This window comes from Phytophthora infestans, genomic scaffold (genome assembly GCF_000142945.1).
Source record: "Phytophthora infestans T30-4 supercont1.47 genomic scaffold, whole genome shotgun sequence".
NCBI lineage: Eukaryota > Oomycota > Peronosporomycetes > Peronosporales > Peronosporaceae > Phytophthora > Phytophthora infestans.
Genome location: NW_003303712.1, coordinates 953063 through 978411, shown reverse-complemented (window position 1 = coordinate 978411; position 25349 = coordinate 953063). Strand labels below are relative to the sequence as shown.

Genomic DNA, 25349 nt, shown 5'->3' with positions numbered 1-25349 from the left:
GCGTTGGGGACAGATCAGTAGTTTTATACTGACCGATGGTATTTCCTCACTGCGGTGCATCTTTGAGCAGGGTGGTTCTTAGGTGGGGTTCAAAATACGTAACTACGCTATGAGGCGGCTGGAGATATGCATGTTTTAAGAACAGTGTCTGGCCTCCCACCAGGGAGTCACAAATTTCAGGTGCTGCCGCCACACTTTGGAGAGCGTGTTAGAACTGTTGAGCACGTCGATGCGACTCGAGCTGCAACTGTTAAAGACCTTGTGAGCGTGCTCGAGCAGCGAGCAATTGGCGCAGGTGTTGTAACGTTTGATAGATTGGACAGCGCACTCAAGCAGTGCCTCGACTCGGCCGGCATCTGGTAAAGTTGAGCGCCAGCCCGCAGCAAGCACTCCAGCAACACACGGACAGCGCGCTAACAACTCCAACCTTTTGCTGGGGAGGCAGGATTCGGCGAGCCCCCCCCCTAACTTCGAGCTTCCGGGTTGCTCTGTGGCCGCGCTCTGGATCTTGTGGCAATGAGGCAATGCCGCCAAGACCCCGCCCCCTGCGGATACTTGATGGTCGTGACATGCCTAATAGAAACCAACAGAAGCGACTGAGCGACGCTCGCTATCTAATGCGCATGGTTGAGGATGAAGCAACACGTACCGGATCGTGGTGCACCCACCAGAGCGTTGAAGCCGCTGTGAAGACGTTCGCTGCTTGTCGTATTGTCGTTGATGTCCCTTATCTCACAACGAGCAAGCACCGCCGACGCCGAGGCCAACTGTCTTGGACTTCTGTAGTGGCTTTGCAGCGCAGGGCAAGCAAGCAAAATGTGACGTAAGTAATTGGTCCAAATTCAGTTTATTCGTATACTTTGATTAACTCAAGTCTGAAGATCACAATGTTTTGTAAAGTCCTGCAAAATCCGTCTAACAATCATTTTCTAAAGCGACGACTCGCACAGACACTGCTGTGGCGCCGCCACAGGCTACAGGGGCGCGTGCCCTGGTGCACTGTCGCCGTGCTATAAGTGCAGCTTTCTGTGCGGCATCTATCTCCAACATGTGTGCTGCAAAATGCGCCTTGGGGCACCGACTTCTGGTCGGAGACGGGTGCAGAGCGACGCAGCCATACACGCGCCTTCCTCCATTTCCATGGTCTGGTCGGTGGAAGGGAGGATCATTTAGGAAAGAAAAAGGGCTAGCTCATTTTAAATGTAAGCTACCTCCGGAGGTGTGAGCAGGTCGTTGAAAAAAATGTGAGCGTAATCCGAAGGGAATTTTGAGCACGTTTTTTTGCAATGTTCGACTCCCCCTATTAGTAATACTTCCGTTAGTCGAACTTTAACGACATGTGATTACCGCATCGCCCCTTGTTGGAGGGATGATTTGCGCAGAGTTGTTAGGGCAGTACAGTAAGGAGTGAGGACAAAAGTAGAGTGGTCTAGGCGGCCATAGTGGAGAGGAAGTCTTGAGTGTAGAAGGAGAAGACGCTTGTGGTGGACTTGGTAAAAGAAGAAGTGATGAATTATAGAGTCTGGTGTTCTGGTGGGGGAGTTACTCTCCACCAACCAGTCCAGTTATGTACGATTTCTCTATATGAAATAGTACAGTTATATTCCACTAGATAGTCATCATCACATCGGAGATGCTTACTTCGACAGCCTCCCACATCGAGGAATGTGTATGATGCTCTATCTGTCGGATAGTATTTAATGTACCACAGGTGGCTGTTTATAACAGTCCTGTACGTACATGAGCATTTACAAGAAGTAGATCTTGTTTTGATATTGATGATCTTTTTCCTTTGACTTTCATTGTCAGATTTGTCACCTTGTGCCGTTTTGCTTTGGCAATAACTGTGCTGATTTCTTGTTTTCATTGTTATTTTGGCTACTCAGGAAAACCTTAGAGGATTAAACCTGTTCACCGTAGTGATTGTTGCTGCTATCGTTTTAGTTATACGAATTTGTAGCAGCTACCTCAGGGAAACCTTTAATTTTAAGGATCAAAACCTGTTCGCTGAATTGTTGCTGTTATCGTTTTAGCTTTACGAATTTGTAGAAGCTACCTCAGGAAACCCTTTAATTTTAAGGATCAAAACCTGTTCGCTCTGTTGTTGGCTACTCAGGAAACCTTTGAGGATACACCTGATCACCGTATTTATCTTTATATATTTTGTGTAAGCGATTTAGCTTTGTTCATTTCTTAAACTGCCATTGTTTTGCTCTTTCATATGTGGATATTTCTTCACACTGTGTAGTTTGTTTTTTTGTTTTTCGCTGCTGAGGTCTTATAGAATTGCCTCCCAATTTCATGAAATGGTTGATATAGGTGCTGCAGTCATTTTCAATTTGTTCTGACTATTGTTATTGAGAGCTTATAGTTTTCACATATTTTTGAAGAAAGGCTACAGCTTTTAAAAGCATAAATAACATCAAACAGTGTCATCGGTAGAGTACGCATCATATTTGCAGTAAGTGTGCAGGCTCTCGTCGTTGGGGTTATTTTTCTCCCTAGAGGCTCATCGAGTTGTTTCTCGTTTGGAAGTTTATAATTTTATTTTTACTTCGCAAGCGCTAGCGATAGATTTTGCAAACTATCGAATTCATTGTCGATGGAATTGATGCAGTAAAACTATAGTTTACTTTCTGTAGACAGAGGCTTCTGTAGGCTTGTCTTGTAGTCATAAAGTGTTGAATTTTTTTTCTCATTCTTTTGGTACTGTTATGCTGGAAATGTTTGAAACTTTTGCCAGTGACAATAAATGTTAAAGTTTGGCGAATGCATGAATAGTTTTTGGCGTTGATGCCTCCCAGTTTCATACATTTCATTAAGTATTTCTCTCTCAACGTTTGGGGTATATAATTTTCTTCTTCGTACAAGCTAGGCAGCCTTTGTGAAATTTGCAATTTTGTTTTTGCATCTTGCAAATTGCATGTATGATTTTATTTATAAATTTCTTTTGTGAATGTGGCATAAATATGTTTTGAGCAGCTAGGTAATAATGCTTGCACCAAAGCAATATTAGGAGCACACTTCACTCACATTTTATCTAGCTCACAGCTTTGGGGTAATTTTCTCCCTGGTGGCTCTTCGGATTGTATTCCGGATTTTATTATACTTCGAAGTAGTGAGAAGCATGCACACTATTTAGTCAATTGACAGAGACATTGCTCATGCGAAAAAGTGTTATTGCTTCGTAGGCTCAATACGCAGTGCGTATGGTACGGAGTCCAGGGAGATTCTCCTCTGGCTCAATACGCAGTGCGTATGGTACGGAGTCCAGGGAGATTCTCTTCTGGCTCGATACCGCGTGGCAGACGTGCTGCTCACCGCGTGCAGCTCGTTTGCTGGCGTAGAGGGCAACATGGCCTCCCAGCATGGCGATCTATTGCACATGCAGCGCTACAGCTCAGTGGCTGGCGCAAAGTTGGCAACGTGGCCTAACGCAGGCAAGTGTCCGTCCAGCGATTTCTCACTCAGGTCTCCTTCACCTCCTTGTGCCCCTGGCCATTCATGCGGCTTGGAGGTGTGTTGTCTTGCAGCGTCCAGCTCGCCCCTGGAGAAACGTTGGGCTTATAACCTGTTGGAGGGATGATTTGCGCAGAGTTGTTAGGGCAGTACAGTACGGAGTGAGGACAAAAGTAGAGTGGTCTAGGCGGCCATAGTGGAGAGGAAGTCTTGAGTGTAGAAGGAGAAGACGCTTGTGGTGGACTTGGTAAAAGAAGAAGTGATGAATTATAGAGTCTGGTGTTCTGGTGGGGGAGTTACTCTCCACCAACCAGTCCAGTTATGTACGATTTCTCTATATGAAATAGTACAGTTATATTCCACTAGATAGTCATCATCACATCGGAGATGCTTACTTCGACACTCCTGTCCTAAGCGAACGCCCATGTTCAAGGTTTACGGGTACCATTTCAGGCAAATTTCAGAATTAGTGCTAAAAAGTAAAAAAAAATACCCCAAGCTGATCCAGTTGAATATTCCGCTTGTAAATGACCTGTGTTGAAGTAGCCTCTAAACAGTTTGATTACCTTGACCTAGTCACTCCAAAATATTATAATGAGATTTAGGAGGTCCTGTTTAAGTCGGTATGACTGGCTTAAACTATACAAACACTAATGACTGGTGTACAGCTATTGGTGGCTTCCTAATACTAATAAAGTACTCACTTCGTCTTTTGACGCCTACAAGTAACGTCTTCTTTGTGGTGTAGCGGGATCAGCAAAATCTGCGAGATTGCCGGATCCAGCTTACCAACTGCACCCAGACACCGACTAACGGAGGGGGTCCCCCGATGATCCGTGTTCTGCTGAACTTTCCTCACCTTGTGTACCCGTCGGTAGGGCGGGATCTTGCTCTCTCGGTAACTTCCGAAGAGTTCAAGTGGTGAAGCTTGAGCGTCTTGGCGAGACGTGGGGATGGGGTGGAGCAGCAGTGGAAAATCTTCACTCTGCGTCCGTGGATGGTTCCGTATCCTAAGCGAATATTCGAGCTTATGGATTCGGGGCCTAGATCGTGGATCTGGCCGTAGGGTTGCCTTGCAGGTGTGTTCCCTTGCCTTTGTAGTTTCCTTTGCGTCGTACTTGCCGCCTCCTGTGACGGGATCTTGAGAATTGAGAACCTCTAGGGTGTAACCGACCAAGTAGTAAATTCGGTTAACCTGTCGGATCTGCACAAGTAAAGGAAAAGCTCACTAGGTTGTAGGATCTGGCCAATGTATTATCCAGTTATCACTACCAACACTAGATTCGCAATTCCCAACCTTCTCCTAGCTCGTACGGCCAATGTAGTTCCGGTTCTTGAGGGCGGGAAAACACTTGCGTGATACTGTGCAAATTGAGGACTGTATTGATATTTAAGCCTATACCTGCCTGGATTTCTACCTTCTATGTCTTTCATCTGCTAAATCCCTTACTAGGCTCGGCTGCATGTCTCTTCTTCCCTTGACCCATCATCCCAGCTGTATTATCTTCAGATCCACCGGATCCATGACGTAATCATCATGGTCACCCTATTATGGGTACACTCATCCGGATCCAGGTCGCTTGGATCCACTTCACTGTAAGTTTGCACTCGTCGTCGATCTGAGCTCTCCCATCATCCAACATCATCTCGCAACCGTCTGTGATCTCCATTGTCCCACGAAAGTTCGAGATCCACTGTATCCATCATCCCTATACCCTGGATCCAGGTCGGGATCCTCCCTCCTTGGATCCGAACTCGGAAGTATGGGATCCGGGGTACCTCGCGGTGGATCTTGACTCTTCATTAGCCGTGGCTACTAGATCCACCTTCAGAGAGCACCGACCATCCTTCCTTCATAGGATCCACACTCGATCCACTCTTGTATAGTATATCCCATATTCATCTTAGTGAATCCAGGTAAGGGTGGATCCGAGGTAAGTCTTGGTGGATCTTGCCTTCTCGTACATCGCTCATACCAGATCCACCGTCATTCCATACGGGGTGTTGCTCGTCATGGCTAATCCACCACAGGCAACTTGCATCCGTGCCGGACAATCCAAATCCTCTCTAATCACTTGAAATTGTCACTGATTCGGGATAGTGACCCCGCGTCAGGCCCATTCTCTTATTTCTGAAAAAGCACTTTACCACATCTTCCTCTCCCTACTTCTTCTCGACCTGTCATACGAGTTATAGGTTATGAGCCCAAGCCAAGCCTCAAGCGACGACTTCCCACGTCTCATCCGCGCCGAGAATTTCGACGTCTGGAAGACCCGTGTGTGCGCAGCACTAGATGGCAAGCATCTTCTCGGCTACGTGAAGCAGCCCGACTACGACGGTGTGTCGGAAGACGAGAGTGAAGATAGGTGCAGCGATATGTCTGATGCCAACGATGAACCGCATGCCAAAACTACCAAGAACGTCAAAATCGACTCCGACGCTGTGGACTACGACGAGAGCGACGACGAGCTCAAGCCGCCCTCGGACTCGGAAGAAGACTCTGGAGCCAGCTCCGATACGTCAATCAAGAGAAAGGACCTCCCGGTAGTTCGACCATTTAACCATCGCGAGGCTCGCCGTGCACGCAAACGCGCCAAGAAAGAGAAGAGCCAGCCTCTTAGCCAGCGCGAACGCCGTCGACAAGAAGCCAAGACCAAAGCCTTCTTGATGAAAACGATGGACAACATGCACGTGCGGCTCGTCAAGAATCTCACGACATCCTACGAGATTTTCAACTACATCTGCCAGAAGTACGAGGGAGCAGCCTTTCATGGTGATCCGTACTTCATTCAACACTACTTGATGGAGATCAAGTATGAGGAAGGCTCCGACTTAACTGAGTTCTTTCTCAAGCTTGAGAACGCGATGAAAGCCGCGTCAGAAGCCACCGAATCGGTGATGACCGAGGGACAGAAGTCTATCTACCTGTTCCACTCGATGCCCAAGTCGTGGAAGGACGATCTCCGCATCTGGAAGGGCCAGCGGAAGTATATCCCGTATGAAGACCTCAAGCAGAGCATTGAAGGCAAGGTTCGCGATCTTCAAGCTCAAGAGCGCTACCCCTTGGCCAAGGGCACACCAGAGTCCTCTGCAACCAAGGGTGAGAGAGCTCTAGTGGCTACCGGACCTCCTGTGTCTCAAACTCAAGGCCGTGACAGCGTCAATGTCTGCTCCTACTGTGCTCGCCCACGCCACAACATTCGCCAATGCCGAGGCCTTCAAAAGGATTTGCGAGATGGACGAGTGAAGGCTGGGACAGTGCTACTTGCTAACTTCGCCTTCAAGGGTAACTCGAAATGCGATCACCCGTACCAGAACACGAACAAAGGTGACAATGGGCGACACGGCAAGAATAATAACAACCGCGACTTCAAGGGCAACAACAGTAGTAGCAAGAACAAGCACGGAAATAGCGGCAAACAACGCGGTCAAGATCGCTACAAGGACCGCCCGCTTGAGTCAGACAATGACGATGACGACGACAGTGATTCTGGAAACAACCGCAAGGTAACTCGCCAAGGACGTCGTGACACCGGTCTCATCGCTGTTGCTACCACAGTCAATTTCCCGTTTAGCCTCACTGCTCAAGCCAAGATAGAACCCGATCCCACCTGGACAATCGACTCTGGCTGCACTCGACACGTCACCCATGAGTCTCAGTGGTTTACCGACATCACCTCCAGTGGTGGATCCATTACGGTTGGTGGTAATAACCAAATCCCCATCGAAGGCATTGGACGGGTCGATCTGGAAGTCACTGACTTCAAGGGCACTATGCAGAAGCTTATCGTTCATGGCGTCCTGTATGCTCCCCAGCTTCAATTCAGTCTGTTTTCAATTCCAGCAGCTGTGAAGCACGACTTTCGCTTCAACTTTGACCGCAAACAGTGCTCTATGCAAACTGACCAGCGCTTCAAGATCAAAGCGCTCATGGCTACCAACACGGATCTGTATCAGTTCCAAGCCAAACCAGCGGCACCTCCAGCGGCTCTTATTGCCTCAGGTAAGCAACGTTCCTTTCTGCTCTTACATAAACGCCTTGGACACCCTAACGTTCGTGTCTTGAATGACCTATCTTCAGGGGCGTCGGCCAAAAAATGGCTCTGGAGGGTCGGGGCTAAGGCCCTATCTACCTTCTACGGACGCATTACGGACTCTTTGCGTTAGGACCCGTTAGCGAAGTCACACCGCTCCCCATTTTACTCTAATAGAGTTGTTAAACGTGCTACATCACCTTTGTTAAAAGTCCATTCAGATATCTGTGGTCCACTACCTGTGCCTAGCCTTACTGGTTGTCGCTACTTCTTGATCTTCATCGATGACTTTTCTCGATTCATGTTCACTTATGCAATTAAGAACCGTAGCGAGTTGTATGGCTGTTACGAAGACTTCAGGAAGAAAGCCCTGAATATTTTCAGACAAGATATATCTGTCATAGAGTACGCGTTCAGTGTTGAAGACAATGCAAACCAGGGTAACTTTGAGATTCAGCGGCTTCAAGCAGACAACGCTAAAGACTACGAGAAGCTTGGCCGCATCATATTTAAAAAGTATGGAGCTCACGCCCAGTTTACCAATGCATACACACCTCAGCAAAACGGAGTTGCAGAACGCCGCATGCGTACCATTATGGAGCGTGTCCGAGCCCTTCTACTTGACGGCAAGCTACCGAAGCGGTTATGGGCCGAGTGTGTCTGTCATGTGACCACTCTCATCAATATGACTCCTAGCTCCAAGACGGATGGACGAACCCCGTATGAGCTTTGGCACAACCGTATTCCATCCATGCAGTGCATCAAAGTATTCGGATGCAGCGGATATGTCCACATCACGGAGCAATACCGAGACAAACTCGACGCTAGAGCCCGTTTGTGTATGTATCTTGGTGTGCCTGACCATAAGAAAGGCTACCGTCTGATGGACATCAATACTCATGCAATTATCTACAGTCGTGATGTAGTCTTTAAAGAGGACGAATTCCCTCTCTCACAGGCCTAACGTCTACTCCAGAGCCCACACAGTCCACAAATCGGCAGAAATCTACCGCTACACTTGCACCTGTACCTCTGCCACCTGCAACTGCTACTACAGTAGCACTGGAGCCTGAACATGTGTCAGAACCAGTGATCACACCGTCACCCACATCAGGCCCTGCAATGACAACAGCGCCAGGCACAGTGAACCAACGTGTACTGCCCTCACCGAGGGAGGCTGTTGATCGAACAGCCATACATTATTCTTTTCGAACAGAGACGGACTCTGATCCTCCTCATCATTCGACTCCTAAGCGACCCCGCCTCTCTGCGGAAGTCATTGATAGCTCTGAGGAAGCCAATGACGTAACCCCCAACTCTGAGGAAGACATACACGAACAGGAGCAACGTCAGCATTTACTGTACACATTACTAGCTATTCGGTATGTGTCTGAGCCCACTACGTATCGGGGAGCAATGAAGTCTTCCCACGCTAACCAGTGGTGTAAAGCAGCTAAATCGGAATACAAGTCCCTCATGGACAATCACACTTGGGTATTGGTATCCCCTCCTAAAGAAAGGAAGATTTTAAGTAGCCGATGGATCTTTGTAGTAAAGTATATCGGCACTGGCGAAATCGACCGCTTTAAAGCGCGTCTTGTGATCAAAGGATTCCTTCAGGAATATGGCATCGACTACAACGAGATATTCTCTCCTGTCATCAGGATGGAGGTACTTAGACTACTTCTTACTATTGCAGCTCTTCTCGACTTTGAAGTCCATCAAATGGATGTTAAGACAGCATTCCTTAATGGCTACTTGGAAGAGGAGATCTACATGGCTCAACCGGAAGGTTTCAAAATCCCGGGCAAGGAGAACCTAGTGTGTAAACTTCTTAAGAGCTTATATGGGCTTAAACAAGCGCCTCGTGTATGGTACCAAACCTTGTCTGCCTTTCATAGAGAATCTCGGGTTCCTGAAACTCATTAAAGATCGATGCGTATTTCGACGCACAGTTGCTGACATCACCTGTAACATTGCAGTGTACGTCGACGACTTACTGATCATTGCGCCTACACCAGCACTCGTCAGTGAGCTGAAATCAGCCTTGAAAAAGCGTTTCTCCATGTCAGATTTAGGGGAGGTGAAGTACTTACTCGGCTGGTCAATTCAACGCGACCGTAAAAACCGAGCGATGTTTATCCACCAGCACAAGTACGCTACGAAGGTCATTGACCGCTTCAGCGACTACATTCCGTACCCTATTGCAACACCAGCAGAACGGAACGCTAAACTTTCCGTAAGCAGCCAGCCCAGCAGTGAGCAAGAGAAAGATGCGATGAAATCGATTCCGTATCGACAAGCTGTAGGTAGTGTCATGTATTTAATGGTAGGCACTCGACCCGATATGGCATTCTACATGCGAGAGGTCAGCCAATTTCTAGCCAATCCAGGTATGGATCACTGGAAAGCAGTCATTCGTGGTCTAAAGTACCTATCTGGAGCGAAAGAATACGGTCTTCTTCTGGGAGGCTCGACCAATATTACATCGGAAAACCTTGCCGATCAACTGATTGCCTACAGTGACTCTGACTACGCCAACTGCCCCGACTCGAGACGCTCTATTGGAGGATACGTGACAATGCTAGCTAGCGGTCCTATATCATGGCTTTCGCGTAAGCATCATACGGTAGTTCTCGCTACAACAGAGGCAGAATATATCGCCCTGTGTCACTGCATGCAAGAGATGATATTCCTCAAACTTCTCCTCAACGAACTTGGCTTTGCTACAACGCAGGCTAACACAATATACGAGGATAATCAGAGCTGCATCAAAATCTGCTACAACCCCGAACTTCACGGACGATCAAAACATATACACGTACGATACTGTTTCGTGCAAGAAAAAGTAGAGCGGCATGAATTCAACGTCACCTACTGCAATACGAAAGAGATGATAGCTGACATCTTCACTAAAGCTTTAGATAAGCACCAGTCTAGAGAACTAAGGGCCAAGCTCAGGATGAAATGTCTGAAAGCAGGATCCGGCCACTCAGTTTAGAAATACCCTGATAATACAAGCGCATGAAGCGTGTCTATATTCTGCGTTCTTTTTAGAATTTTTTCCCACTGGGGTTTATTCTTTTTTGTTCGCACAAGGTTTTCCCTCGTCGAGGTTTCCCTGGTCAAGTACCGAATGATCTAGACACATGAGTTTATCAATAATAATCCATGCTTAACAACAAATTTGTTAGAGATACGCCAGTACATCTCAGTCGCTTTCACTTTCAGCATTTGTGTCACTGGACACGTAGTCGGTGTCATAATGTGTAGATTTTGTGGTTTCTGTGTGACAAATGACATCATCACTAAATACCCCAGTTAAGTGACTTCGATGGAGTGGTGGCCACGTGTGCTCGAGAAGCCCCTTCCCCCCTTCCTCCAGCGTGGCGATGAGAACTGGCGCAAGCTGCAGTGCTGTCCGCGGCGCCCGCTTCTTCTTCTCCCTCGCTGTTTGCAGATCGGAAGGGCTCTGTGCCCACCGAAATAGCCTCTGCCGATGCGAGGGTGCCTGCTTCGTAGCAGCGGCAAGTAGAGACGACATGTTAGGCGTGTCACTTAGCTTCCTCCTTCCCTAGCAGAAACTGTAGGGCAAAGTCAGATCGGCTAGCCTAAGCGATTTCCTGGCGGCGTTTCAAGGACTGAGGAAAAGTCCTTTAAAGAAAGTTTTACCTCTGTTATAACATAGAATTGTCAGTTTGATAAAATATGTTCAGAGGCAGGGAGGCTGTTGAAGTAGCCTCTAAACAGTTTGATTACCTTGACCTAGTCACTCCAAAATATTATAATGAGATTTAGGAGGTCCTGTTTAAGTCGGTATGACTGGCTTAAACTATACAAACACTAATGACTGGTGTACAGCTATTGGTGGCTTCCTAATACTAATAAAGTACTCACTTCGTCTTTTGACGCCTACAAGTAACGTCTTCTTCCTCTCCCTACTTCTTCTCGACCTGTCATACGAGTTATAACCTGCCTCTATTAATTCCAAAGTAGCACACCGGTGAGAGCTATTAATAGCATTTCGGTCGAACAGCTCTACCTATTTGTACGCTGTCGCTCTCCCTAGTGCCTCTTTATGCTCGCGGAAAGACACATTAACGTGCAGCCATCTGTTTTAAATAAAGCGCTGTCATTGGTCATAATCGAAGTTCGCTTAGGACAAAACTTTGCGTCGCGCTGGCTGGTGCTGGTTCTCGCTAGGGGTAGGTATCAGAACAAGACGCTGTCTGGTTTTCAGTGGTTGTCGTCGCTTGTAGAACCGTTGGCAGTGCTCACTTTAGACTTCGCGCGCTCAAGTACACCATGCCCCCTACGCGTCCGGTGAGCGGGTCCATGACATCGTCAGCTACCCCGCGCCAGAAGCAGCCCAGATTAACGGATTGCTCGTCGGTAGCAGTGACACATTAGCGGCCAGCGTCACGCTACCCCCTCAAGCGGATGCCAACCTCTCGGGCTCTTTGGGTGGCACCGCGGGGTCGAGTCCTTCTGCGGTCGACCGCAGAGGACCCGTCCCCAAGCGTGGGAAGGGGAATAAATCCAAGAAGCTGCCAGCTTCAAGTGGCAAGAAGCCTTCGGCTATACTTGACTGGACCAAGAGCATGGTGCGGGATCTGATTACGCTGCGTTTTGACACCTACGCGGACCGCTTTAGCAGCGCAAAAAACAATGCAGCCCTCAAGGTAACGTGGCTTCTTCTCGCCACGGACATGAGTGAGCGGCAGAAGACACTAGCAGCTACGGTATGAGCAGCAAGAGCAACAACTTGGGGCTCGCTTGGCATCGTCAAAAGCACGGTGTCTGCAAAATGCAAAATGCTGCCAGCCTTCCACTGCCCAACTAGAGCCCGGATACTCAACTCTTTTGCAAGTTCTCAAGTTGTCGCAAAGTAGTAGCATTAACCTACCCCTCAGCTGGCGGCAGCCAATCACAGCGCTCTTTACACCTAAACCTAACTTAAGCACCAGACCCAGAACCAGCACCAGCCAGCGCGACCAGCCCTTTAGAGCATACGTGAATGCAAGTCCCACCAGACCAGGAGACAAGTAGTCGCGCAAATACACGAGTCCCGAAACCACCACGAAAATGACTCCCGATCCGATCAACTGCATGCGAACTTGGAACCATTGTTGCGTGACAGTCTCCGAAAACCAGCACCTGCTGTTGACATCGTTTCGGATAAAGTTTTCTTTGATCATGCGACCAACAGTGTCCTGGCCGAATGCGCGAATCACCACAACACCCTCTTCCGACTGCGTCACGTGACTCAATACGGGGGACGATGACACCTTCCAAAGGCGTGAAATCTCTCTAGACGGCGCAAGATAAAAGTTGGCAACTCTCACATACATCCACACCAGTGGGATAATCAGAAATCCCAAAAAGTTCATGGTGTACACAGCAGTTCCTAGCTGGCACACTGTGAAGAAAAACATGGCGAGAAATCCTCCAAACGCGAATGGGATCATGAAATCCACAGCGGACATGTCGTCACCGTATCGGTTCACAATTCGTCCGTTTGGATTCGCGTCGAAAAAGCGGAGTGGAGCCTTCAACAGCGACACCGTCATGTTGTCAAAGAGATGGCGCGAGGCTCGGAGACCTACAACTGCCACAGTAGCTGATCTAACGAAGACCATGACCGCGGCGCCTGCCCCAAGCAGCGAATACACTTTCACGTTGTACGCAGTCTCGTGCTGGTTGTACGAGCCGCCCTTCTGTCCCGTCCAGTGACTCAGCCACAGATCGCTGCCAATCTGGAACACTTGCCACAGTGTCTGCACGCAGAATAGGAAGACGCACACCTTGACGCCACCTAGCGAGTTAAAGTAATTGGCGAAGACCTCCTTCGACACGCGACCTTCTTCCCGCTCTTCATCGTCAATTAATTTGCCAGCGTCGTTCTTTACGGCTTCATCATCGTGACTAGCTTCATCCACCGCTGAACGAATTGTCCGCAGTTTAAACGAGCTCCGTGGTAAAGCCACGTCGTGTCGAATAGCTGTCAGCTTGCCGTCTTCCACCAGCACCTTCAAGTTGGCGGCTTTACTCGCGATAATGTCAGCACTGTGCGTCACCAGCACGACGGTCTTTTCCGCCAGCAAGTTGCAGATGCAGTCACCGAAGATTTGACTCTGCACGATCGCATCGACAGCCGCCAACGGGGAGTCGAGCAAGAGGATGTCAGCATCTGAGTAGCACGCACGAGCAAGACAAACACGCACCTTCTGACCACCAGACAAGTTGACACCCTTTTGTCCGATCTCCGTCAAGTCACCGCCAGGGAATTGCTTTAGGTCTGGAAGTAGGCCACACGCCGCGATCACTTTAGCGTACTTTTTGTTGTCATATGGCAGACCGAACAGGATGTTGTCACGGATCGTCATGTTCTGGATCCACGTCTGCTGTGAATAGTAGGCGACACGACCTCGTACGAACACGCTACCGGCCAGCTTGTCCATTTCTCCCAGCAAAGCAGAAGACAGGGATGACTTGCCACTGCCGACGGAGCCGTGCACGATTACCAACTCACCCTTTTTAATGGTGAGGTTGACCTGGCTTAGCAGTGGTGTATCCTTTGTCCAACCAAAAGTACCATCGTCAATTGCCATGACTACGTCGTCGGGCTGGGCCAGATCGTGACGAATAACATTCGACGGAGTGAACTCATCCAGTGCGAGATAGTCAGAGAACCGATCGAGCGAAACCTTGGCTTGAATACACGTCTGGATAACTGTGGGTAAGTCCCGTAGTGGGTCTCGGAGAGCGTTAAACAGCGCAATGGCTGTGAACACCTTCGCTGCCGTCAGCACCTTCTCCATCACAATGGCGTACACAGCAAAAGACACAGCCGAGACGGCAATAGGAGAAGCCCAGAGCACAAAAATGTTCAGAGCGCCCAAGTACATGAACTTCTTCACAGCCGAGAGCTCCGTAGCACGAAGCTTCTGGATCTTGTCAGCGAATTTGTCTTCCCACGCGTTGAGTTTGACAATCTGAATGGCATTGAACACTTCCTTGATGGTCTTCATGCGGTCGTCCTTGTGTTTCATAATGTCCTCAAATGCACTTCCCGATAGCTTGGCGATGGCAAAACTCAAGAGCATGAAAAGCGCAATGACTGCCAGTCCAGCAAACGCAGCGAGGTCGATGACGGCGTACAACATGTAGACGTCCACCACGATCTGAATCGGGATGATCCATAGACTGTTGATTTGAAAAGCTGCGAAGAGAATGTTGTTCACATCAGACGAAAAGAGGTTAGAAATGTCCACGGCTTTGGCATCTCCCTTGCTCTGAATACTGCGGCGCATGGCCTTCCGGAACAGCAACGCCTTTAACGTCACTGTAAGTCGCAACGCGATCAATTCGAGGTAGAACCGCATCTGGGTGGCCACTACGGCGTTGACAATTCGGGACGCAAAGAAAACGCCGAGCCACGCACTCAAGTTGAACATGTCGATCTGAGGTGCCGCAAACACCGTGATTACGTGGTTCAGAACAGCAGGCGCGAAGAGATTGCAGGCCGTCGTGAAGAGCATCGCCAGACCACAGAGGAAGAATCTTCCTCCATACGCTGTCACTATTGCCTTGACGATGGACCTGTCGTGGCGTTCGTAGTGCATTACGAACTCGTCGAAGGCTGCGGCTGAGCGATTCTCGCCTTCAAGTTCCCACAGATCGTCATTGTCCAGTTGGCGCGTGTTGCCGGCGTGCATCATGGGGTTGGCATACGAGAAGAAGAGACGCGACCAGAGCGACGCCGTGCCTGGTCTAGACTGCGCAATATGCAGCCGCTGCTTGGCCCGATCCGCCTCATCGTTAGCACTAACGAACGTGGAATAGCGCGGCTGTTTAGTCGTGGTGGCGGGGGAAACGAGCGACTCGGCATTGGACTGCAGCAGTACCGTCATGACGGAGCTACACTGTCACTAGTGAATGGACTTGAGCTGTTCAGGGCCGATTGGAGACTGGAAGAGTTTCCGTTCCGCTGCTACTGTGGCCATTAGCAGGCTATGGCCACTGGTCATAGCCTACGGCTGACGCACTTGAGCTGAGTGTCTGAGACCATAGTCAGGTCAAGTGAATGAAAAGAGTGTCACGGATTGCCAATCGAAGTCGATCCGCAAAAAACGGACGATGCTGCTGCTACCAAAATTAGATACGTGTAGCCCTTAATTGACTTGTGTGGGTAGTGCTGTACCGTTTTTGAACGCTCCAAAACACATGTAAAAAACGTTACCCATCATGTAGGGGAAAAATAATTTATCTTCGATTTGGTGTGTCAAAGATACATCATGTTGTCTCAGTCATTTGCGGAAATTTCTATCGTGGCACTTTGCGTAATTTTGATTTTTTTTTGTAAGTGTTTTTGGTTTATAATACCAAACATACCAAATATCAAAGTAGTAAACCAAACGTCAAAACCTCTTTACCAATCGAAACTAAGGGTTCAAGTAAGTGTATAGTCAAGCTTGCTGACGGAAAGCCGCGCCACGTCGCGCGGCGCGAGATTACGTTGCCGTACACCTTCGACGGCTTTCGCAGCAATGACGACTTCCTCGTGATTGAGATGAACTACGCATTCGATTGCATCCTGGGCATCCCGTGGTTGTCACGGTATCAACCAGAGATTGACTGGTTGGCCCGCTCGGTTAAACACCGCAGCGGTTTCGACGTGAGCGAGGTGTTCACCTACCTCTTCGTTGCCCAGAAGGACTGGCCCCACGTCACCGTCGTGGACCGGTCGTCCACGACGCAGGCTGGACACAGAGTGAGCGATGGCCCTCTCTGCACGGCTTGCGCAGTGCTGTTGCACGAAGGCTCCTCGCCGCGAGGCGAGGGCAAGAACACGATGGCGGTCGAGCAGGGGCTCCCGCATACGAGCAAGCGGTCGAGCATGGGTTCCCGCGGCGCACAACTGCGGTCGAGCATGTGTTCCCGCGGCGCACCACAGCGGTCGAGCATGAGTTCCCGCAGCACCATATGGCGGTCGAGCATGGGTTCCTGCAATGCAACACGGCGGTCGAGCAGTCGAGGCTCCCGTCACCCGAGCCGGTGGTCGAGCAGTTGGAGCTCCCGCCGAACGACCACGCGGTCAAGCAGTGGCCCCCGCGTGTGACCGACACAGTCGAGAGTGAGCTCCAGTGCCTAGAGCGGGGTGATACATCGTCCAGCGAGAGCGATTCTTCCTCCTCGAGTACTCACTCGAGGCGCCGGGCAAAGAACTCGAAGCGCCGTCATTTGAAGCCACGACGTGAAACTGCACCGAACAGCATCTCACAGACGGAGTCGGTCTGTGTCATTGAGCACGTGGACGACGGCATGGGCCGTCAGCGCACCGTCGATCTTGTGTGTCCACCTCGCGACGCTCAATCGATCACCCGGCTTTCAGGTCTCTCCTGGAAGAACTTCCTTCGTGGTCTCAAGGTTGGTGAGGTTGAGCAGGTCTGCCTGATCACAGACACTTCGTCTACGCCACTCTAAGGGAACACCGTCAGTGATGACGACGGATCCACCCGTCCCAAGAGCGCCGAACCGAAGTCCGCTCGCGAGGAGCGATTCGCAGCGCAGTCCTGGGAGTCCTTGCGCGAGTCTGGTAATCCAGTGTACGAGACCGTCCGCGAATACGCGGACGTCTTTCCCGATAAGATTCCAGCCGAACTGCCTGCCGATCGAGGCGTCCGCCACGAGATCGATCTCGCGCCCGGTTCGAAGTACTGTGTGACGCGGCAGTGGCCGCTGCCGCGAGACCAAGTCAAGGCCATCGACGACTTCTTCGAGAATCGCCGTAAAGCGGGTCACGTGCGTGAGAGTGTCTCTCCACATTCGAGCCCAACGTTCTGTGTGAAGAAGGCCACAGGCGGATGGCGCATCGTTCATGCCTTTAACAAGTTGAATGATGCTACCATCCCCGCGAAAACCCCAATTCCCCGGAAGGACATGGTGCTCGACACCATGGCGGGCAGTGTCGCCTTCAGCGCCATCGACTTGACCGATGGATTCTATCAGATCTTGATGAGACCGAGCGACATCCCCCTGACAGCGGTCAGCACCACCAGCGGTATCCGCTTCGAGACTTCGCACCGAGCTACTTCGACGACATCTTCGTGCACAGCCGCGCTGAGGATGGTCTCGGCGCGATAGAAGTCCACTTGAGGCACTTAAAACAGGTCTTCCAAGTGATGCGCGAGAACAAGTTGTACGCGAGCCTGAAGAAGTGTATCTTCTGCGCGCCGGAGATTCCGGTGCTGGGCTGCTTCGTGGGCAAGGACGGCGTTCGCGCCGACCCGGAGAAGGTGTCCTCTATCTGCGCATGGCCGAAACCAAAGAACCCCACTGAGTTGCGTCAGTGGTTGGGGCTAGCAAATTATCTCCAAAAGTACACGAAGAATTACGCCGGATTGATCCAGCCCCTCTCATCACTCCTGAAGAAAGATGCCACATGGGTCTGGTCACCCGCGCACCAAGCCGCCTTCGACTCAGTGAAGAAGAGCCTTGCTGAGGCGCCGATCCTAGCTCTTCCCGACGATTCGAAACCATATCACGTCGTTTGCGACGCGAGCGACTTTGCCATCGGCTGTGCGCTGATGCAGTTTGACGACGAAGGACGTGAACGGGTCGTCAGCTATCAGTCTCGACAGATGAAGCCAGCGGAGCGCAGCTATCCTGTCCACGACAAGGAGCTTCTCGCGATGCGCTACGCTCTGATTAAATTCAGAGTGTACTTACTCGGCGAGCAAACCTCGCAGTGTATACCGATCACGCATCGCTAAGGACAGCGATGAAGAGCCCTCATCTTTCCCAGCGAATGGATCGCTGGTTGTCGTTCTTCTTCGAGTATAATTTCGTGGTTCACTACAAACCCGGCAAGAACAACATCCTTGCAGATGCTCTGTCTCGTCGTCCAGATTACGACCCACGCGATTCGCTGGGTCGACAACCGCTGCATGATGAAGACGACGAAGACAACTGTGCTATGTGCTTGGCGTCGGGATTGAACCTGACGAGCGTGTCTTCAGAAACCCCACTCCGCGACGAAATCCGGACTGCGTATGAATTCGATCCGGTCTATTCGAGTATTCTGGAACATCTCCGCTCACCCAGTGAAAAGACACTGAGTGCTTTGTCCCGCTCCACACGCCATCAGATCGATAGGTATCGGATTGAAGACGGGCTGTTAACGTACAGCATCGATCGCTTCGATGCTTCGCGTGTAGTGGTTCCCAACGATCCTGACTTGCGCTCGCGGATCATCCACGAGTTCCACGATATCCCCCTTGGCGCTCACTTGGGCCGTGAGAAGACATTCGCCGCAGTGTCGCGCGACTTTTACTGGCCCCACATGTATAAGTTGGTGCGCAAGTGGGTGAGGACCTGCGAGATCTGCCAACGCGTGAAACCGTCCGCGTCATCGCAGGCTCCCCTGCGTCCCTTACCAGTGGCCACCGAGGCATGGCGCTCGGTGTCGATGGACTTCGTCTTTGGCCTCCCACCCGACTCCGCCGGGCGCTCCGGTGTCCTGGTATTCGTCGACAGGTTCAGCAAGATGGTTCACCTCATCCCGGTCCCGGATACGATCATCGCGGCCGATACCGCGGTGCACTTCGTGGATGCAGTCGTCCGTCATCATGGCATGCCCGAGTCCATTGTTTCGGACCGCAATCCGCGGTTCACGTCTGCTTTCTGGACGAAGCTCTTCGAGCTATCAGGGACAAAGCTGCTGATGTCGACGGCCGCTCATCCGGAGACGGATGGCCAAACCGAGCGAGTTAATCGCGTCCTTGAGGACGTACTTCGCAGCTATGCGACGTCGTTTACGAGCTGGAGCTCGTTCCTTCCGCTTGCTGAGATCGCGCTGAACAACGCGGTTCACGCGTCGACTGGCTTGACTCCTTTCTTCGTCAACAACGCTCGTCACCCTCGCGTTCCAGCTCTCCTCGCCGTGGGCTGTCCCACGGCGCCGTGTGGCTCCACTCTGGGTGGGGGTGAAAGAGGCGACAACCACTTTGTGACAACTCCGGTTTTGAACCCAGAACCGGTTACCATACCGGTTGCCGACAAGCCTTCTACGCCAACACCGGTAATGGATCCTCAACCGGTTTCCATACCGGTTGCCGAATCCTCCTCGAGTGCAGCCTCATCTTCAGCGACTGTTAACGCAGTGACACACGCCCAGGCCAGGAAGGCCCTGACGACTCCCCGCGACGCAGTGTCCCCTCTCGCCTCGTGGACGAATCGTGCCCTGATCAGTCCTGGCACCGCTAACGCGGTGTCTCCATCAGCGAACTACGCGCCAAAGCAACCGGCACATCCGGCTGATAACACCGCTGTCTCAGACTTCCTCCTCCAGCGCCAAGCAGTCACCCGATACGTCCGCGACGCGCTGCAGACGGCGGTCGACAAGCAGAAGAAAAACGCGGACAAGCGCGGCCGCAAACACACAGTAAAGTTCGCGACAGGAGATCGAGTGCTCCTGTCGACTTCAGGAATTAGAGACTCTGCCGTCACCAACCTCGGCGCGAGTAAACTCGCACCGCGCTTTATTGGGCCATTTACGGTGACTAAGGTTATTGGCGAGGCTTACACACTGGATATCCCCACGTCGCTGCGACTACATCCGACGTTCTACGTCGGACGACTCAAGCAATACCTTCCCGCTACGATTCCTTCTTCGACTCAGGGCCGTTCCGAACCGGGATCGGATCGGATCGGGTAGCGAATACCTCGCTCTTATTGGTCAACGAAACGGGTCGGGTTGGGGCTGTCGGCGTGTTTAGCAATCACCTCGCGATCCAGTGCGATCCAGAGCGCCCACTCGGGTCACCGCGATCCGACACAGATCGTCAGGTGTTGCTCCACATTTCGAGCGCGAATACGTGAGATGAAGAGTGGATGGACGAGTATGAGGTGCCTCGGTGGATGGTGAAGGTCCACCAAGCTCGCAAACGTCGCCGAGTACAGCTGGCTGCAATGGTGGCAGCCATTGCCTCGATACGGGGCACTCCTAGTGACTGCGTGCCGCGCAAGCGGCTGAACTGGGGGCTGCACTGGCAGACACTTCTGTTGGAAGGACAATTCGAGCAGTGCTACCGCATGAGCGCTGCATCTTTCGACAAGCTGCTGTCGTTTGTGAGACCTGGGCTGCTGCGCGACGAGATCCAGTCTGAGCGGCGCACGGGAACGGACCCGATCACGCCCGAAAACATGCTGCAGATGACCATTTCCTGGCTGGCAGGGGGCAGCTTTCACACCACGCGCTGCCTCGCTGGCGTATCTCGGTCGGGCTTTTACTATGTGATCACTGCTGTAATGGACGCGCTGTGTGAGTGTGAAGAGTTACGAATTCATTCTCCGACCGAATCCAGCAGCCGCGTCGAAGAGCTCGCGTCCGGATTTACGAAGATCAGCAAGGATGGTATCATGACGGGCTGTGTGGGGTGTCTGGACGGTTGGCTCTGCCAGATTAGAGCACCAAGCAGCCGAGAAGTACCCGACGTTGCTGCTTTTTTCTCGGGGCATTACCACATGTACGGCTTAAACGTTCAAGCCATTTGTGACTCGCTGTGTCGGTTCACCGGGTACTGCTTTGACTCACCGGGTAAGGTGGGCGATTCAATCGCATTTAGGAAGTGGACACTAAGTGATGAAATCATGGAGCTACCTCCTGGATACTACTGCGTTGGAGACAACGCTTACCCGCTATCAGACTCACTACTGGTGCCGTACAATAAAGTGGAGTTGAGGACAAAGCAAGACTCTGATTTTAATTTCTATCTCAGTCAGCTCCGCATTCGGATTGAGATGGCGTTCGGTTTGCTCGTGAACAAGTGGCAAATATTTAAGAAGCCCTTGGTGGTGGATTTCAAAAACGTTAGTAGAGTGATTAAAACGTGCATGAAGCTCCACAACTTCTGCACAAACGAAAACTTAATTGGTGCTGATGCAACGGTGATGCACGACCGAGCGTCAAGTGCGTACCACAGACTACGAGAATGTGCCTACCAAGCTGCGGACAATAGTATCGAAGACACGTACGTTACGGGCGCCGAAATTGACAACGCTGCTCGCGGCCGTATCCTGCGCCAGGTTCTCAACGACCACATCCAGGACTTCAACCTTCGGCGCCCGAGTACGCGTTAAACTACCTGCTGGTCGTACACGTTAGCGATAACCTCGCTTTCCAGCTCCAGAATTTGATCTCTTAGTTTTTGGCGCTTCATACGCTCCTGCACCAGCAAACCTTCGGCACCAAACTCGTCTTCATCACTGTCATCTTCGTGCTCTTGAATGTGCTTCTTCAGCTCGAAAATATTGCTGTTAGTGCGCTCCAAAATTTCGGACAGCATGCCAAGTCGATGCGAGATCCTCTTATCATGCAGCAACAAAGCTTGTTCCTTCCACGTGGCTTCTTGAGCTTCGCTGGTCTCATTCGTTGACGCGATTGCACCGACACTCTCCGCTATTGCAGCCAGCACCTCGGCCTGTGAGCTGTTTCGACGCTTACGGTTGCCCTTCTTGGCTCTGCTTGTGCCCTCTTTGTGCGAGTCGTCTTCATCGTCTGAGTATATGTTTGCTGAGCAGAACTCGCGACCAGCACCCCGATGCTCGCACCAATGGTGCAAGTAGAAGACGTCCGCTTTTCCTCCACAGTACTCCCAGAAGTCGTCACTATGCTCGCCAGATTTCTTCGATCCCGCCTCTGCCCGAGCAAACTTGCCGCTCACGTCGCGCCACATTTTGTGGAGTTTGGAGCCCGAATGGGCTACTGTCTGCGACGGCTGAATGCCCTCAAATATGGGCTCGTCCGGGGAGACCAGCGTGTCAAACTCGACGTTGTCCTCACTGAATGCTTTCGCTATATCCTCCCAAAACGTCGATCCACCTTGGTCGAGCTCGCGCCTGCTGAGCTGGTCCCCAGATGTCAGGAAGGCGTGAAAAAAGCGCTCCGAAAACAGCACGTTGAGCAGGCGAAACATGCAATTTTTGGTTCGTTGCATCTCCGCTTCTTGTCCGCGCCTCACGTTACTCCTTTGCTGCTGCACCTTCTTCTGGATGGCCTTCTTGTTCTTGTCGTACGCGCTCAGTAGCGCGATACGACCCTCCTTGTTCGTGTTCTTCACTACGTTAAGCTTACGCGCCGTACACTCGAGTTTGAGCTGGGTGAGCGACCAGTCATCGTACGACTCCGAGGTTGGCACGGGCACGGGCTGCTTGCGTCGGCTCAGCAGCGCTGCACTGACTGTCCATGTTGCTGGCGCCGCCATGGACGAGAAGAATGTCCTATCAGGAAGCTGAACGAACGCGCAAAACGAAGCTCGCAACAGGAGCTCTGACGCAAGGGAAACTTCAAAGGAAACTGTAGCCATGACGCGAGACCTGGTTAGATTGCGATCCGGTTCGGAACCACCAAAAGCACCTCACCAGGGCGTCGCCTAACCCTCGTTGCCCCGTGCGGCCTGCGATCCGATCCGACCCCGGTTCGGAACGGCCCTCAGTCTCCTGAGCCGCCGGCGCATATAGCGGCCGCCCCGCCCGACGCGCGCGCCGAGCCATCGCGCCATTCGCACCAGGCGCCTGCTCCACCGTCCCGCTCTGCAGACTACCATGTACCGCGCGCTCAAGAAGCCTCACGCGCGCCAAGAGTTCCCGATTCGACTGACGAGTCTCAGTCGCAGTCCTCACGGCCTTTGCAGCCGCGTCCTGGGCCTCCTCCGCCTCCTGATACGCCGTCCAGAAGCTCCCCGCGAGATCTTCCTCGCGGCTCCCAACCAGAACGTCAGTCGTATCAGCGGGACGGTCCCCCGCCGATTGTCGACTCAGCTGGCGAGATCCGCTGGATAGTCGAGAAGATTGTCGATCACAAAGACCCGCCCCGTCGGTCGGGGCAGCGCCATGTGTCCACCAGTCGCACGGCTCCCGCCGCGCGCCGCTATAGCGTACGATGGCTTGGCTTTCCGGCGGACCAAGATACGTGGGAGCCCCGCGCGAATCTCCTTCGCGATGTCCCGGATGTGATCCAAGCGTACGACTCCAGTCTTTCTGCGCCGGAGAGCGTCGCGAATAATCACGCGGCGGCCGAGAACGAGATCTCCAGTCTGCACGACCACGCGAACGTGATCGAGAACGACGCTGCTGGCGATCGCGCGATCGCGACCGAGAACGACGACCCGAGTTCTCGTAATCTAAACGGAGCGGCGGAGATGCGCTTCGTCGAGATGAGTGTCGGCGCGAGCCGGCGCGGCTAGCGGCGCTGGCCTTTTCGGACAGCGAGCGACGGTAACGCTGGATCCAGGCATTCTCGCGATCACTAAGCGGATGCTCGGCGACATGGGCTCTCCACTCGTCCGTAGTCGGGCGAGACGACACACACCTCCTGCAGCCTTCAGCAACTCGCACGTAGCAGATGCGGTCGTCGGCGTTCCAAGCGCTGTCGCAGATTCGTACGCGCAGCTCGCCCAAGGAATGGCCCCCGATGATTTCTTCCCGGTATGCGATCCAGTCGACGAGATTCTCTTCCTGCGCTTGCGTCCGGTTCCAGCGCCGGATGAAGGCGCACCACGACTCCTGTAGCGCACTGTGGTCGACGCCGTCCACCGGCTTCGGGCGCAGCGCACGAAAACGCCGGAAGAGGTCCTTCATCTCGTCCAGAGACTCCGGATCTTGCGCTTTGGAGATGTCATACAGGGCCCAGGGTCTCAGCGCCTCGTCCATCACGTGGGTGCCGCGTGCCGCGGTCGTCGCGCTCGTCAGCGACGTCGCCGTCGCTGGAATCTGCTGCTGTTGCTGTTCCATCGTCCGCTCCTGTTGTCTGCTGTACAAGTCGTGTTGTACTTCTCCTGCGTGGCGCAGGATCTGTCTCGTCCCCGCCTCGTTCGTTCCTGTTGGCCACGATTTTCTTCTCGTTTCCTTTTTGATTGATTTGTTCCCCGCCCGTCGCTTATGTTGCGTAAGTGCAACTTTAAGAGGGGGGTGATGTAGTGGGCCACGCCATTACATAAGTAGGTAGATTTATATTACAAAAGTAGGTGCAGCAGCACACGGCTAGCGTGTGCTGAACTGCCGTCATCCTATTGGTTGATATATGGGGAGCTAGACCCATTATCAGCCAATAAGGGTTTGACGTGTATTTGAGTGGTCAGGGCAAGCTGCCCTGGACCTAAATAAAAACAGAGTTGATTTTCCTTCAGACTAAGCACTTGGTTTCACTATCGCGGAACTTGCACGCTTCCTCATTATTACGTGTAAGCTAGTAACGGACACTCTAGGCCCGTTACATATGTATTCGGTTGAAGTTAGCTTGCTGCCTGCTTTCCAATAAAATCAATCGCTTTATACAAAAAGCGCATACGCAAGTACGGCAACAGGTTGTATAGGCAATCATCCCACGAGGCACCAATAAGCAGGATTTCGAATATGGTAATGCACCACACTCCGCACAAGCTGCCATCCTTTTGTTTGTAGTACTCCACCTTCTCAAAAGTCAGCATGTCTTCCATATGTAGAAGTCCCTCGATAGCGGAACGTACGCTACGCTCGACGGTAGTGTAGTTGTGTTGGCTCTGTAGGGGTCGAACATGAAGCAGACACCCTTGTTCGTTTCAGGCAGGATGTGTCGGTCCACTAGGAATGCAACCCAATGATTCCCCACGCTGAAAATTTAATGACACGCTGGTACTGCAGATTCCCAGCTCCAAACCCTCCCGCCACGCGTTTGCGTTGCTCTGGCTTAACAAATTCGTGAAAACGGGGACTAACAAACCCTATATCTGGGTATTCATCACGAAGAACCATCATGGATACCAGGATAGACGTCGTATGAAGCCACAAGTTTTCGCGAAAGTCCAGGAGCTGACG

The 25349-nt window shown here is 51.7% G+C and overlaps 1 protein-coding gene across 1 annotated transcript; it reads right to left on the bottom strand.

The window, feature by feature from the left end:
* Positions 1–11767: 11767 nt before the first annotated feature.
* PITG_17053 (ATP-binding Cassette (ABC) Superfamily) lies at positions 11768–15406 on the bottom strand (the record flags this gene model as incomplete). The annotated part of the gene is made up of 2 exons (XM_002897209.1): positions 11768–11805; positions 12400–15406. The coding sequence occupies 2 exons, from the start codon at positions 15404–15406 to the stop codon at positions 11768–11770; spliced, it is 3045 nt and encodes a 1014-aa protein (XP_002897255.1).
* Positions 15407–25349: the final 9943 nt, after the last annotated feature.